Source organism: Oncorhynchus masou, chromosome 2 (assembly GCF_036934945.1).
Source record: "Oncorhynchus masou masou isolate Uvic2021 chromosome 2, UVic_Omas_1.1, whole genome shotgun sequence".
Classification (NCBI taxonomy): domain Eukaryota; kingdom Metazoa; phylum Chordata; class Actinopteri; order Salmoniformes; family Salmonidae; genus Oncorhynchus; species Oncorhynchus masou.
In genome coordinates, this window is record NC_088213.1 from 1,996,714 (window position 1) to 2,014,346 (window position 17,633).

The 17,633-nt window shown below is 43.3% G+C and overlaps 1 protein-coding gene across 2 annotated transcripts in view; it reads right to left on the reverse strand.

The window, feature by feature from the left end:
• LOC135554365 (isocitrate dehydrogenase [NADP], mitochondrial-like) overlaps positions 1 to 16,056 on the reverse strand; it is a 45,714-nt gene extending 29,658 nt beyond the window's left edge. The window contains exons 1-5 of one of the 2 annotated variants that reach the window (XM_064986647.1): positions 15,729 to 16,056; positions 14,041 to 14,132; positions 2,211 to 2,376; positions 681 to 841; positions 431 to 574 (exon numbers count right to left, since the gene is read on the reverse strand). In XM_064986647.1, the coding sequence (XP_064842719.1) occupies positions 431 to 574; positions 681 to 841; positions 2,211 to 2,376; positions 14,041 to 14,132; positions 15,729 to 15,846 (681 nt within the window). In that variant the 5' untranslated portion in view covers positions 15,847 to 16,056. The remainder of the gene's footprint in view (positions 1 to 430; positions 575 to 680; positions 842 to 2,210; positions 2,377 to 14,040; positions 14,133 to 15,728) is intronic. The other variant, XM_064986639.1, reaches the window with a different exon arrangement.
• Between the last annotated feature and the right edge of the window lie 1,577 nt (positions 16,057 to 17,633).

Sequence of the window (17,633 nt, forward strand, 5' to 3'; positions counted from 1 at the left end):
AACATTAAATTCCCTGGCAACATTCCTGCAGTCAGCATGCCAATTGCACGCTCTGTGGCATTGTGTTGTGTGACAAAAGTGCACATTTTAAAGTGGCCTTTAATTGTCTCCAGCACAAGGTGCACCTGTGTAATGATTATGCCGTTTAATCAGCTTCTTTATTTTCCACACCTGTCAGGTAGATGGATTATCTTGGCAAAGGAGAAGAGCTCACTAACGGGGATGTAAACACATTTGTCCACCAAATTTGAGAGAAATAAGCTTTTTGTGCATAGAGAACATTTCTGAGATCTTTTATTTCAGCTCATAAAACATGGGACCAACACTTTACATGTTGCGTTTATATTTTTGCTCAGTTTATGTTCTTTAATGTCAAAGGCAAATTTCATTCCTTTGATGGAAAATAAAGTGTAATATACAGCCTGCTCACCTCATCAGTATTGTACATGCCCAACCCACAGCCTCCTGAGACGAAGTCAAAGACCTCCCACTCACTCCCCTTGCTGCCGTCAGCTGGGGTGAACACCATCTTAAACTTCCCTGGCTTGGTGATCACAAAGTCTGTGGCTCTGTACTGTGGAACAACACAACAACAAACATCATCAACAGAACATTCCTCACATGCTCTGTGATTGAATACAAATCTAATCTAAAACACGTATTGTATGTTACTTATCTACCTGGTCACCAAAGGCGTGTCTGCCGATCGTTATTGGCTGCGTCCAACCAGGGACCAGACGGGGAATGTTCTTGCAGATGATCGGCTCTCGGAAGACGGTTCCGCCCAGAATGTTCCTGATGCTTCCGTTGGGACTCTTCCACATCTTCTTCAGCTTGAACTCTGTTAGGGTTAGAGATGGAGGCCTGAGTTAACCTATTAGACCTAACCATAACTCTAACCCTGACCTTACTACATCTAGCCCAGGTAACTATATATCTAACCCAGCTACACCTAGCCCAGGTAACTAACTAACCAACTATCTAACCCTGACCTTACTACACCTAGCCCAGGTAACTAACTAACTAACTAACTATCTAACCCTGACCTTACTACATCTATCCCAGGTAACTAACTATCTATCTAACCTGTCTAACCCTGACCATACTACATCTAGCCCAGGTAACTATACACTACAACTATCATCCCGGAGTCACCTCTTCACTGTTGACGTAGAGACTGGTGTTTTGCGGGTACTATTTAATGAAGCTGCCAGTTGAGGACGTGAGGCGTCTGTTTCTCAAACTAGACACTCTAATGTACTTGTCCTCTTGCTCAGTTGTGCACCGGGGCCTCCCACTCCTCTTTCTATTCTGGTTAGGGCCAGTTTGTGCTGTTCTGTGAAGGGAATAGTATTGTATTGCATTGTACAAGATCTTCAGTTCTTGGCAATTTCTCGCATGGAATAGCCTTCATTTCTGAGATCAAAAATAGACTGACGAGTTTCAGAAGAAAGTGCTTTGTTTCTGGCCATTTTGAGCCAGTAATCGAACCCACAAATGCTGATGCTCCAGATACTTAACTAGTCTAAAGAAGGCCAGTTGTATTGCTTCTTTAATCAAAACAACAGTTTCAGCTGTGCTAACGTAATTGGAAAAGGGTTTTCTAATGATCAATTAGCCTTTTAAAAGGATAAACTTGGATTAGCTAACACAACGTGGCATTGGAACACAGGAGTGATGGTTGCTGATAATGGGCCTCTGTGCGCCTATGTAGATGTTCCATAAAAAAATCAGCCGTTTCCAGCTACAATAGTTATTTACAACATTAACAATGTCTAGACTGAATTTCTGATAAATTTGATGTTATTTCAATAGATTAAAAAAAGTGCTTTTCTTTAAAAAAAAACAAGGACATTTCTAAGTGACCCCAAACTTTTGAACGGTAGTGTATATCTAACCCTACTACACCTAGCCCAGGTAACTATCTACCTAACCCTGACCTTACTACATCTAGCCCAGGTAACTAACTATCTATCTAACCCTGACTCTTCCTCTGAGGAGTAAGGGTCATGGATGAAGGCCTGACGGGAGTTAAGCTGTTAACTGTCAAACTGCAGTACTGATCTACCTCCTGACACTGAAACCATGGTCAAACAAATATTTATAGAAACACTTGAATAAGTATTATCCCCTGGGATTCAAATATCCATCTTGTGGATGTATGATTTATTTCTAACCAGAGAATGTATTTCTGTGATTAAAGTAGATACCATCGACTCTGGCTTCATCCGGGGTGATGGTGGCACACTTGACAGCCACGTTGTACTTCATGGTGGCGATGGCCGAGTCAATGGTGACCTGGTCGTCTGTCTGGTTGCGGCACGGCAGACCAAGGTCATAATACTTCAGCTCCACGTCCACGTTAGACAGGACCAGCTGGAACAATACAACACATTTAATGAGGATGGAGGAGAGGAGAGGAGTGGGTATATGTGTTTGGTTGGGGTGCCTGCAAAGTAAAATGAAATACAGTTGCCAAAATTATATAATTACTCCGGTCTATACAGAAATAAATAAAATCACTAAAAATAACACTACATGACCAAAAGTAATATGGAGTTGGTCCCCCCCATTGCAGCTATAACAGCCTCCACTCTTCTGGGAAGGCTTTAATATGGAGTTGGTCCCCCCTTTGCAGCTATAACAGCCTCCACTCTTCTGGGAAGGCTTTAATATGGAGTTGGTCCCCCCTTTGCAGCTATAACAGCCTCCACTCTTCTGGGAAGGCTTTAATATGGAGTTGGTCCCCCCTTTGCAGCTATAACAGCCTCCACTCTTCTGGGAAGGCTTTAATATGGAGTTGGTCCCCCCTTTGCAGCTATAACAGCCTCTACTCTTCTGGGAAGGCTTTAATATGGAGTTGGTCCCCCCATTGCAGCTATAACAGCCTCCACTCTTCTGGGAAGGCTTTAATATGGAGTTGGTCCCCCCTTTGCAGCTATAACAGCCTCCACTCTTCTGGGAAGGCTTTAATATGGAGTTGGTCCCCCCATTGCAGCTATAACAGCCTCCACTCTTCTGGGAAGGCTTTAATATGGAGTTGGTCCCCCTTTGCAGCTATAACAGCCTCCACTCTTCTGGGAAGGCTTTAATATGGAGTTGGTCCCCCATTGCAGCTATAACAGCCTCCACTCTTCTGGGAAGGCTTTAATATGGAGTTGGTCCCCCCATTGCAGCTATAACAGCCTCCACTCTTCTGGGAAGGCTTTAATATGGAGTTGGTCCCCCCTTTGCAGCTATAACAGCCTCCACTCTTCTGGGAAGGCTTTAATATGGAGTTGGTCCCCCCTTTGCAGCTATAACAGCCTCTACTCTTCTGGGAAGGCTTTAATATGGAGTTGGTCCCCCCTTTGCAGCTATAATAGCCTCCACTCTTCTGGGAAGGCTTTCCACTAGATGTTGGAACAATGTTGCAAGGACTTGCTATCATTCAGCCACAAGAGCATTAGTGAGGTCGGGCACTAATGTTGGGCAATTAGGTCTGGCTCGCAGTTGGCGTTCCAATTCATCCTAAAGGTTTTCGATTGGGTTGAGGTCAGGGCTCTGTGCAGGCCAGTCAAGTTCTTCCACACAGATCTATAAACAATTTCTGTATGGATCTCGCTTTGTGCACAGGGCATTGTCATGCTGAAACAGGAAATGGCCTTCCTCAAACTGTTGCCAAAGATGGAAGCACAGAATTGTCTAGAATGTCGTTGTATTCTGTAGCGTTAAGATTTCCCTTTACTGGGGCCTCCCGAGTGGCGCAGCTACAGATCTGAGGCGTTACTACAGACCTGGGTTCATTCCCGGGCTGTGCCACAACCGGCCGTGGACGGGAGTCCCATAGGACGGCACACAATTGGCCTAGCATCATCCAGGTTAGGGGAGGGTTTGGCCAGGGGGCTTTACTTGGCTAATCACGCTATAATGACTCCTTGTGGCGGGCTAGGCGCCTGCAGGCTCACCTCAGTCACCAGTTGAACGGAACGCATGACTCCACCTTCACCTCTGACACAAGATTGAAAAGGGGGGTAAAAATAAAAATATATGTTCACTGGAACTAAGTGGCATAGCCCGAACCATGAAAAACAGCCCAGACCATTATTCCTCCTACACCAAACTTTACAGTTGACACGTTGCATTCGGGCAGGCAGCGTTCTCCTGACATCTGCCAAATCCAGATTCGTTCGTCGGACTGCCAGATGGTGATTCATCACTCCAGAAAAAGCGTTTCCACTGCGAAGGAATCCAATGGCAGCGAGCTTTACACCACTCCAGCCGACGCTTGGCATTGCGCATGGTGATCTTAGGCTTGTGTGCAGCTGCTCATGAAGCTCCCGATTAACAGTTAATGTGCTTGACGTTGCTTCCAGAGGCAGTCTGGAACTCGGTAGTGAGTGTTTGCAACAGAGAACAGACAGTTTTTATGCACCTCAGCGATCCCATTCGGTGAGCTTGTGACCACGGCTGAGGTGCTGTTGCTCCCAGATGTTTCCACTTCACAATAACAGCCCTTACAGTTGACCGGGGCAGCTCTAGCAGGGCAGACATTTGACAAACTGACTTGTTGGAAAGGTTGCATCCTATGATGGTGCTATGTTGAAAGTCACTGAGCTCTTCAGTAAGGCCATTCTACAGCCAATGTTTGTCTATGGAGATTGCATGACTGTGTGCTCGATTTTATAAACCTGTCAGCAACAGGTGTGGCTGAAATAGCCGATTCCACTAATTTGAAGAGGTGTCCACATACTTTTGCATAGCCACAGAGGATCATCAGCTTCTTTTAAAGCTCAGAGCATAACATTTTTCTCTTTCACACCGAGGTCTGGTGATTATTTGAGGGGAGAGTGTTGGAACAATTTTTCAAATACTGCGAGGAACTATAATCATTCATAATGGATAAAAATAAACAGACTTCATTGACTTTGTGAGGTAAATAAAAAAATGGCTGGGAACCTCAGCATGTTCATGGTGGTGAGTAAAGACAATCAAAAAGCAGACATCCAGTTAGCCTATGCATGCTAATGTGTGTGCTCTCTCAACAGAGCAGAGAAACCAGACACATGCTCATTGTTCACATGGAGTGCTCCTTGCAAAAAAAAAACAAGGAAAATATTGACCACACTCATAAACTATGGTATGAAATAAACCAAAACTTGTTTCTCACAAGTGTAGCAGGTTATGAACTCTGCAAACATCCTTTCCACTCTGACTTCACAGTAAATGACTGTAGGACTAATTAATTCATGCATTAACAGAAATGTATGTAACCAAATTACGGGGATTAAGGGTACATTTACTACTGGTGACATATGTAATGGGGAATTGATCAAAATAATCAATCAAAGGGCAAACAATTAACACAATAAAACAATGAATGCGCAAGAATTAGGGGGAGACAGCTCAACGCATTCTGGAGATACGAGCACATTCTGGAGATACGAGCACATTCTGGAGATACGAACACATTCTGGAGATACGAACACATTCTGGAGATACGAACACATTCTGGAGATACGAACACATTCTGGAGATACGAACACATTCTGGAGATATGAACACATTCTGGAGATATGAACACATTCTGGAGATATGAACACATTCTGGAGATATGAACACATTCTGGAAAGAGAAGCACCAATATCTTCGCTTACAACCCTCCTCTTCTTCTCATCTCAACATTTCAAATGATACTGAAGGCATATCATCTTCATTCATATTTTAGATGCATTGCTTTTCACAGACAGCTGCATCTCAATAATCAGCGAGGCCTATTGCCACGCACACTGCCCATGTCGCAGGCTTGGTATATAGACCTACAGGCTTGGTATATAGACCTACAGGCTTGGTATATAGACCAACAGGCTTGGTATATAGACCTACAGGCTTGCCACGCACACTGCCCATGTCGCAGGCTTGGTATATAGACCTACAGGCTTGGTATATAGACCTACAGGCTTGGTATATAGACCTACAGGCTTGGTATATAGACCTACAGGCTTGGTATATAGACCTACAGGCTTGGTATATAGACCTACAGGCTTGGTATATAGACCTACAGGCTTGGTATATAGACCTACAGGCTTGGTATATAGACCTACAGGCTTGCCACACACACTGCCCATGTCGAAGGCTTGGTATATAGACCTACATGCTTGGTATATAGACCTACAGGCTTGGTATATGGACCTACAGGCTTGGTATATAGACCTACAGGCTTGCCACACACACTGCCCATGTCGCAGGCTTGGTATATAGACCTACAGGCTTGGTATATAGACCTACAGGCTTGCCACACACACTGCCCATGTCGCAGGCTTGGTATATGGACCTACAGGCTTGGTATATAGACCTACAGGCTTGCCACACACACTGCCCATGTCGCAGGCTTGGTATATAGACCTACAGGCTTGGTATATAGACCTACAGGCTTGGTATATAGACCAACAGGCTTGGTATATAGACCTACAGGCTTGCCACGCACACTGCCCATGTCGCAGGCTTGGTATATAGACCTACAGGCTTGGTATATAGACCTACAGGCTTGGTATATTGACCTACAGGCTTGGTATATAGACCAACAGGCTTGGTATATAGACCTACAGGCTTGGTATATAGACCTACAGGCTTGGTATATAGACCTACAGGCTTGGTATATAGACCTACAGGCTTGCCACACACACTGCCCATGTCGAAGGCTTGGTATATAGACCTACATGCTTGGTATATAGACCTACAGGCTTGGTATATGGACCTACAGGCTTGGTATATAGACCTACAGGCTTGCCACACACACTGCCCATGTCGCAGGCTTGGTATATAGACCTACAGGCTTGGTATATAGACCTACAGGCTTGGTATATAGACCAACAGGCTTGGTATATAGACCTACAGGCTTGCCACACACACTGCCCATGTCGAAGGCTTGGTATATAGACCTACATGCTTGGTATATAGACCTACAGGCTTGGTATATAGACCTACAGGCTTGGTATATAGACCTACAGGCTTGGTATATAGACCTACAGGCTTGGTATATAGACCTACAGGCTTGGTATATAGACCTACAGGCTTGCCACACACACTGCCCATGTCGAAGGCTTGGTATATAGACCTACATGCTTGGTATATAGACCTACAGGCTTGGTATATGGACCTACAGGCTTGGTATATAGACCTACAGGCTTGGTATATAGACCTACTGGCTTGGTATATAGACCTACAGGCTTGGTATATAGACCTACAGGCTTGGTATATGGACCAACAGGCTTGGTATATGGACCTACAGGCTTGGTATATAGACCTACAGGCTTGGTATATAGACCTACAGGCTTGGTATATAGACCTACAGGCTTGGTATATAGACCTACAGGCTTGCCACACACACTGCCCATGTCGAAGGCTTGGTATATAGACCTACATGCTTGGTATATGGACCTACAGGCTTGGTATATAGACCTACAGGCTTGGTATATAGACCTACAGGCTTGGTATATAGACCTACAGGCTTGGTATATAGACCTACAGGCTTGGTATATGGACCTACAGGCTTGGTATATGGACCTACAGGCTTGGTATATAGACCAACAGGCTTGGTATATAGACCTACAGGCTTGCCACACAGACTGCCCATGTCGAAGGCTTGGTATATAGACCTACAGGCTTGGTATATAGACCTACAGGCTTGGTATATAGACCAACAGGCTTGGTATATAGACCTACAGGCTTGGTATATAGACCTACAGGCTTGGTATATAGACCTACAGGCTTGGTATATAGACCTACAGGCTTGGTATATGGACCTACAGGCTTGGTATATAGACCTACAGGCTTGGTATATAGACCTACAGGCTTGGTATATAGACCTACAGGCTTGGTATATAGACCTACAGGCTTGGTATATAGACCTACAGGCTTGCCACACACACTGCCCATGTCGAAGGCTTGGTATATAGACCTACAGGCTTGGTATATAGACCTACAGGCTTGGTATATGGACCTACAGGCTTGGTATATAGACCTACAGGCTTGGTATATAGACCTACAGGCTTGGTATATAGACCTACAGGCTTGTGATTTGAAACAATCCACAGTATACAATATATCGAGTGGAACGTCATAAAATACCTCAACATTTCCTTTTGCACAAAAACAGCTGTCTGTCCAGACCTCACTGGTGGGAAACTGAGGGCTCTGAATAGGCTAGTTGATACATTGTTGCAAGTTTGTAAGCAACATCTTTGGCCAGAGCTTCATATATACAGTCATTGGGCAAGACCCAGTTGATTGTTTTGATAGGCTACCTTGTTACACTTCAGTAGTGATAGCTCAAGTCAAGACAAATAGAAAGAGAGGGAGGCAGACAGGCGGTGTAGAGAGATGAATGCAATTGAAAGAACCTGCATTTTCATCAGGATATTTTTTCGGATTTATGTATTTTTACTTAGTTGACAATGGAAGTTATAGGCCTACTGCTACATTGGCCATCTCTCATTTCTTTAGCCGCCAATGGCTCACAGTGAATCAATGTGTCCATAATATTTATTATGGCAGAGGCTGTTGGTCTCGCATTTTTTGATTTTTATCATTTTAATCCTGATTTGTATTATTAACCACATGAGAAATGAATACGTTATAATTGAAATTAAATTGTTTCACAAATATGTGCATATGAAAATCATAACTGGCAAACAGATCGGTAGAAATGGTAGGATAAATTGTAGCTTCCCCAAACTTGAAATTCACGCATCCTAGGAATAGACTGTTGTTAAGAGAGCGCCCGTTTCTTTGTATTTTATGTTACAAATTTGCTAAATGTACACTATCTGACCAAAAGTATGTGGACACGCCTTCAAATTAGTGGATTCAGCTATTTCAGCCACACCTGTTGCTAAAAGTCACTGAACACTTCAGTACGGGACATTCTACTACCAATGAGTGTCTATGGAGATTGCATGGCTGTGTGCTCGATTTTATACACCTGTCAGCAAGTGTACGTTTACCAAATTCGGAACATATTGTATGAATTATAATTCGTAACATCCTGTATGATTTGAATTCCATCTAGCTAATATTCACTAACTGGCTAACATTAGCTGGGGTTAGGGGTTAGGTTAGATTTAGGAGTTAGGTTAAAAGGTTAAAAGGAGTTCAAAAATAGCAACAACAAAAAAGTTTCTGATTAGCTAAAATGCTAAAGTTGTCCATGATGAGATTCGAACTCGCAACCTTTGGGTTCCTAGGAGTTGGCTTTATATGAGTTACAGTTCAAATAAGGAAATTGATTTAACATGACTGGGAATACAGATATGTATCTGTTGGTCACAGATAGCGTTTTAATAAAAGTAGAGGCGTGGATCAGAAAACCAGTCAGTATCTAGTGTGACCACCATTTGCCTAATGCAGAAAGACACATCCCCTTGCATAGAGCTCATCCGGCTGTTGATTGTGGACTTCAGGAAACAGCAGAGGGAACACCCCCCTATCCACATCGATGGAACAGTAGTGGAGAGGGTAGTAAGTTTTAAATTCCTCGACATACACATCACAGACAAACTGAATTGGTCCACCCACACAGACAGCATCGTGAAGAAGGCGCAGCAGCGCCTCTTCAACCTCAGGAGGCTGAAGAAATTTGGCTTGTCACCAAAAGCACTCACAAACTTCTACAGATGCACAATCGAGAGCATCCTGGTGGGCTGTATCACCGCCTGGTACGGCAACTGCTCCGCCCACAACCGTAAGGCTCTCCAGAGGGTAGTGAGGTCTGCACAACGCATCACCGGGGGCAAACTACCTGCCCTCCAGGACACCTACACCACCCGATGTTACAGGAAGGCCATAAAGATCATCAAGGACAACAACCACCCGAGCCACTGCCTGTTCACCCCGTTATCATCCAGAAGGCGAGGTCAGTACAGGTGCATCAAAGCTGGGACCGAGAGACTGAAAAACAGCTTCTATCTCAAGGCCATCAGACTGTTAAACAGCAACCACTAACATTGAGTGGCTGCTGCCAACACACTGACTCAACTCCAGCCACTTTAATAATGGGAATTGTTGGGAAATTATGTAAAATATATATCACTAGCCACTTTAAACAATGCTACCTAATATAATGTGTACATACCCTACATTATTCATCTCATATGTATACGTATATACTGTACTCTATATCATCCACTGCATCTTTATGTAATACATGTATCACTAGCCACTTTAACTATGCCACTTTGTTTACATACTCATCTCATATGTATATACTGTACTCGATACCATCTACTGTATCTTGCCTATGCTGCTCTGTACCATCACTCATTCATATATCTTTATGTACATATTCTTTATCCCCTTACACTTGTGTATAAGACAGTAGTTTTGGAATTGTTAGTTAGATTACTTGTTGGTTATTACTGCATTGTCGGAACTAGAAGCACAAGCATTTCGCTACACTCGCATTAACATCTGCTAACCATGTGTATGTGACAAATAAAATTTGATTTGATTTGATTTGACCTATTAGCACACAGCTCGGACATTCATGCATGCCCCACAAGACATGCCACCAGAGGTCTCTTCACAAGTTCAGAACAGACTATGGGAGGCACACAGTACAACATAGAGCCATGACTATATGGAACTCTATTCCACATCAGGTAACTGATCCAAGCAGTAGAATCAGATGTTTTTTTAAAGGTAAAAATAGACCTTATGGAGAAGCAGGGACTGTGAAGAGAAACACACACAAAGATACAGACATGCATACAAGCGCTAGCACACAAACTCTACACACAGGTAAATGGTAATATTGTTGTATGGCAGTATTATACATTTTGTATTGTAGATATGTAGTGTTAGAGTTAGGGGTTAGAGATCCATGGTGTACAGTAGAGTTAGGGGTTAGAGGTCCATGGTGTACAGTAGAGTTAGGGGTTAGAGGTCCATGGTGTACAGTAGAGTTAGGGGTTAGAGGTCCATGGTGTACAGTAGAGTTAGGGGTTAGAGGTCCATGGTGTACAGTAGAGTTAGGGGTTAGAGGTCCATGGTGTACAGTAGAGTTAGGGGTTAGAGGTCCATGGTGTACAGTAGAGTTAGGGGTTAGAGGTCCATGGTGTACAGTAGAGTTAGGGGTTAGAGGTCCATGGTGTACAGTAGAGTTAGGGGTTAAAGGTCCATGGTGTACAGTAGAGTTAGGGGTTAAAGGTCCATGGTGTACAGTAGAGCTAGGGGTTAGAGGCCTATGGTGTAGAGTTAGGGGTTAGAGGTCCATGGTGTACAGTAGAGCTAGGGGTTAGAGGTCCATGGTGTAGAGTTAGGGGTTAGAGGCCCATGGTGTAGAGTTAGGGGTTAGAGGTCCATGGTGTACAGTAGAGTTAGGGGTTAGAGGTCCATGGTGTACAGTAAAGTTAGGGGTTAGAGGTCCATGGTGTACAGTAGAGTTAGGGGTTAGAGGTCCATGGTGTACAGTAGAGCTAGGGGTTAGAGGTCCATGGTGTACAGTAGAGTTAGGGGTTAGAGGTCCATGGTGTACAGTAGAGTTAGGGGTTAGAGGTCCATGGTGTACAGTATAGTTAGGGGTTAGAGGTCCATGGTGTACAGTAGAGTTAGGGGTTAGAGGTCCATGGTGTACAGTAGAGTTAGGGGTTAGAGGTCCATGGTGTAGAGTAGAGTTAGGGGTTAAAGGTCCATTGTGTACAGTAGAGTTGGGGGTTAAAGGTCCATGGTGTACAATAGAGTTAGAGGTCCATGGTGTACAGTAGAGTTAGGGGTTAGAGGTCCATGGTGTACAGTAGAGTTAGGGGTTAAAGGTCCATGGTGTACAGTAGAGCTAGGGGTTAGAGGCCCATGGTGTAGAGTTAGGGGTTAGAGGTCCATGGTGTAGAGTTAGGGGTTAGAGGTCCATGGTGTACAGTAGAGTTAGGGGTTAGAGGTCCATGGTGTACAGTAGAGTTAGGGGTTAGAGGTCCATGGTGTACAGTAGAGTTAGGGGTTAGAGGTCCATGGTGTACAGTAGAGTTAGGGGTTAGAGGTCCATGGTGTACAGTAGAGTTAGGGGTTAAAGGTCCATGGTGTACAGTAGAGTTAGGTGTTAGAGGTCCATGGTGTACAGTAGAGTTAGGGGTTAAAGGTCCATGGTGTACAGTAGAGCTAGGGGTTAGAGGCCCATGGTGTAGAGTTAGGGGTTAGAGGTCCATGGTGTACAGTAGAGTTAGGGGTTAGAGGTCCATGGTGTACAGTAGAGTTAGGGGTTAAAGGTCCATGGTGTACAGTAGAGTTAGGGGTTAAAGGTCCATGGTGTACAGTAGAGCTAGGGGTTAGAGGCCTATGGTGTAGAGTTAGGGGTTAGAGGTCCATGGTGTACAGTAGAGCTAGGGGTTAGAGGTCCATGGTGTAGAGTTAGGGGTTAGAGGCCCATGGTGTAGAGTTAGGGGTTAGAGGTCCATGGTGTACAGTAAAGTTAGGGGTTAGAGGTCCATGGTGTACAGTAGAGTTAGGGGTTAGAGGTCCATGGTGTACAGTAGAGCTAGGGGTTAGAGGTCCATGGTGTACAGTAGAGCTAGGGGTTAGAGGTCCATGGTGTACAGTAGAGTTAGGGGTTAGAGGTCCATGGTGTACAGTAGAGTTAGGGGTTAGAGGTCCATGGTGTACAGTATAGTTAGGGGTTAGAGGTCCATGGTGTACAGTAGAGTTAGGGGTTAGAGGTCCATGGTGTACAGTAGAGTTAGGGGTTAGAGGTCCATGGTGTACAGTATAGTTAGGGGTTAGAGGTCCATGGTGTACAGTAGAGTTAGGGGTTAGAGGTCCATGGTGTACAGTAGAGTTAGGGGTTAGAGGTCCATGGTGTAGAGTAGAGTTAGGGGTTAAAGGTCCATTGTGTACAGTAGAGTTGGGGGTTAAAGGTCCATGGTGTACAATAGAGTTAGAGGTCCATGGTGTACAGTAGAGTTAGGGGTTAAAGGTCCATGGTGTACAGTAGAGCTAGGGGTTAGAGGCCCATGGTGTAGAGTTAGGGGTTAGAGGTCCATGGTGTACAGTAGAGTTAGGGGTTAGAGGTCCATGGTGTACAGTAGAGTTAGGGGTTAAAGGTCCATGGTGTACAGTAGAGTTAGGGGTTAAAGGTCCATGGTGTACAGTAGAGCTAGGGGTTAGAGGCCTATGGTGTAGAGTTAGGGGTTAGAGGTCCATGGTGTACAGTAGAGCTAGGGGTTAGAGGTCCATGGTGTAGAGTTAGGGGTTAGAGGCCCATGGTGTAGAGTTAGGGGTTAGAGGTCCATGGTGTACAGTAGAGTTAGGGGTTAGAGGTCCATGGTGTACAGTAAAGTTAGGGGTTAGAGGTCCATGGTGTACAGTAGAGTTAGGGGTTAGAGGTCCATGGTGTACAGTATAGTTAGGGGTTAGAGGTCCATGGTGTACAGTAGAGTTAGGGGTTAGAGGTCCATGGTGTACAGTAGAGTTAGGGGTTAGAGGTCCATGGTGTAGAGTAGAGTTAGGGGTTAAAGGTCCATTGTGTACAGTAGAGTTGGGGGTTAAAGGTCCATGGTGTACAATAGAGTTAGAGGTCCATGGTGTACAGTAGAGTTAGGGGTTAGAGTCCATGGTGTACAGTAGAGTTAGGGGTTAAAGGTCCATGGTGTACAGTAGAGCTAGGGGTTAGAGGCCCATGGTGTAGAGTTAGGGGTTAGAGGTCCATGGTGTACAGTAGAGTTAGGGGATAGAGGTCCATGGTGTACAGTAGAGTTAGGGGTTAGAGGTCCATGGTGTACAGTAGAGTTAGGGGTTAAAGGTCCATGGTGTACAGTAGAGCTAGGGGTTAGAGGCCCATGGTGTAGAGTTAGGGGTTAGAGGTCCATGGTATACAGTAGAGCTAGGGGTTAGAGGCCCATGGTGTAGAGTTAGGGGTTAGAGGTCCATGGTGTACAGTAGAGTTAGGGGTTAGAGGTCCATGGTGTACAGTATAGTTCGGGGTTAGAGGTCCATGGTGTACAGTAGAGTTAGGGGTTAGAGGTCCATGGTGTACAGTAGAGTTAGGGGTTTGAGGTCCATGGTGTACTACAGTACCTTCTCCTTGATGAACTCCCAGATGATCCTTGTCATCTCATCTCCATCCATCTCCACCACCGGCTGGTTCACCTTGATACGCTTAACTGTATCTAAAACCATTAAACATGAAACCATTTTTACAGTAACATTTGAAACCATTAAACATATGATTACAGTAAGATCTGAAACCATTAAACACATTATTAGTGACATCTGAAACCATTCAATATTAAACACATGATTACAGTAAAATCTGAAACCATTAAACATTAAACACATGGTTACAGTGACATCTGAAACTATTAAACACATGATTACAGTGACATCTGAAACCATTAAACACATTATTACAGTGACATCTGAAACCATTAAACACATTATTACAGTGACATCTGAAACCATTCAGTATTAAACACATGATTACAGTAAAATCTGAAACCATTAAACATTAAACACATGGTTACAGTGACATCTGAAACTATTAAACATTAAACACATGGTTACAGTGACATCTGAAACTATTAAACACATGATTACAGTGACATCTGAAACCATTAAACACATGATTACAGTAACATCTGAAACCATTAAACATGTAACACATGATTACAGTAAAATCTGAAACCAATAAACATGTTATTACAGTGACTCACCATCTGGTCCACCTTGATATGTTTAGCTGCATCTGGAAACACCAGGTGAAACCATTGAACAAACACATTTTTACAGTAACATGTTATTACAGTAACACATCTAAACCATTAAACATGTAACACATCATTACAGTAACATCTGAAACCATTTAACATATTACAGTAACATCTGAAACCAATAAACACATTACAGTAATATCTGAAACCTTTCAAACATTACACATTATTGCAGTAACATCTGAAACCATAACACATTTTTACAGTAACACATCAAAAACCATTAAACACATTATTACAGTAACATGTTATTACAGTAACATCTGAAACCATAAACATGTAACACATCATTACAGTAACATCTGAAACCATTAAACATGTAACACATCATTACAGTAACATCTGAAACCATTAAACAATAAACACATAATTACAGTAACACATGATTACAGTAACACATTTTTACAGTAACATGTTATTACAGTAATATCTGAAACCATTAAACACATCATTACAGTAACATGTTATTACAGTAACACACTGTCTGGTCCACCTTGATGTGTTTAATGGTTCGTCTGGTCCCCCCCCCCAGCCTTTAAATGTATCCAACAACACTCCTATACTGTCTGGACTTTGGCACCTGGCAGACAGGCATAAAGTATGCCAGTACATTATACCGTTGTTTAATTGTAATTGTATGTATTGAAGTCGCCTACAATGTGTGATGTGACAATGTTACTTCTGTTTTTTTAACATTCTACATTCAACACAGTTCGTGAACTTTTACAATATTCCAAATCCCCATAATTTCTCAGTTCCCACCATATGTTATGGTGCCACGACATCACATTGCTGTGACACAAACAATACGACGTAACAAATCAAAGGTCACTCCTGCACATCCACTACTTTGTAGCAAAGCCAAAACTTTGAACATAAAATACATTGGCAATGTATACTCTGAACAGATGAATCTATTCCATGCGAGGACGACTGTGCAGTGAAACCATGCTACCTTAGCAGCAAGAGGAGTTTTGGTTTAGTTTAAAGACTCACAGTTTCTGTGTCGCAGACTCTGGCACACGGCGGCAGCAGGCGCAAGCATAGCAGGGTTTTCGGTAAACGTCAATCCATACCTCGAGACGGAGGACAGAACCCTAAGGTATCCCGTCATGGTTCACCGGAGAGACGGTTATGACCACGAGGACAGACCTTATATGAATGAATACCCGGCAGCCGGTAAATAAATTAGGCTATGTATATTTTATGGGCGTCCGTCCGGTTATATTCAACACACTTAAGCGTCACCAATCAAGTTTCCATCCAACCATTTCATGCAGATGAATGACCTGCCCTATGAAAAAAGTCATGACAGGGCTGATGTAAACATGAAATGCCGATATTATTATTTTTTAATGCTGACAGATATATTGTTCATTCGACATGGTGGGATCTTTTTGTGTCTGTAAAATGTATTATGCGAGAAATGGAGGTGGATACGCAAATATTGATTTAATAAACTTGGAGTCACACAATGATAGGACTCTGGAAAGCATGCAATTTATTAGGCTACAGATAAAATAAATGAGGAACTTCACAGGGTGGTGAATGTGGAAGGTGATGAGCTTGATGCACATTTCCAATAAATATCGAGGGTCTTATTCTGGTGACATGATGAGCGATGCTTGGCTGCCGATTGACAAATACAAATAATATCGCTCTTCTCCATAATAAACTCATAATGTAGGTAGCCTACCCGCTCTATATCTGCGAGCTGTTAACTACTAATAAACTCATAATGTAGGTAGCCTACCCACTCTATATCTGTGAGCTGTTAACTAATAATAATATCGCTCTTCTCCATAATAAACTCATAATGTAGGTAGCCTACCCGCTCCGCTCTTCTCCATAATAAACTCATAATGTAGGTAGCCTACCCGCTCTATATCTGCGAGCTGTTAACTAATAATAATATCGCTCTTCTCCATAATAAACTCATAATGTAGGTAGCCTACCCGCTCCGCTCTTCTCCATAATAAACTCATAATGTAGGTAGCCTACCCGCTCTATATCTGCGAGCTGTTAACTACTAATAATCTCATAATGTAGGTAGCCGACCCGCTTTATATCTGTGAGCTGTTAACTATTAATAATATCGCTCTTTTATTTTACCTTTATTTAACCAGGCAAGTCAGTCAAGAACAAATTCTTGTTTTCAATGACTGCCTGGGAACAGTGGGTTTACTGCCTGTTCAGGGGCAGAACGACAGATTTGTACCTTGTCAGCTCGGGGGTTTGAACTTGCAACCTTCCGGTTACTAGTCCAACGGTCTATCCACTAGGCTACCCTGCCGCCAGCTCTTCTCCATAATAAACTCATAATGTAGGTAGCCTACCCGCTCTATATCTGTGAGCTGTTAACTACTAATAATATCGCTCTTCTCCATAATAAACTCATAATGTAGGTAGCCTACCCGCTCCGCTCTTCTCCATAATAAACTCATAATGTAGGTAGCCTACCCGCTCTATATCTGTGAGCTGTTAACTATTAATAATATCGCTCTTCTCCATAATAAACTCATAATGTAGGTAACCTACCCGCTCTATATCTGCGAGCTGTTAACTACTAATAATCTCATAATGTACAGTGGGGCAAAAAAGTATTTAGTCAGCCACCAATTGTGCAAGTTCTCCCACTTAAAAAGATGAGAGGCCTGTAATTTTCATCATAGGTACACTTCAACTATGTGTAACATGGTTATATTGGTGATTCCCCTTGCCACTTTGTTGTTAAGCCAATGGGTTTTTGGTTTGAGTTTGTCTTGCTTTCACCTACTCAACATGGCATCTTATTGGCTGGTTTGCGTAGCTTGCTTACGAGGGGGGATGTTCCAGTTATAATCGTCCCAGTGAACAAGCACCAAACCAGCGGTAAGTTGTTGGTTGCCAAGCACTGTACAT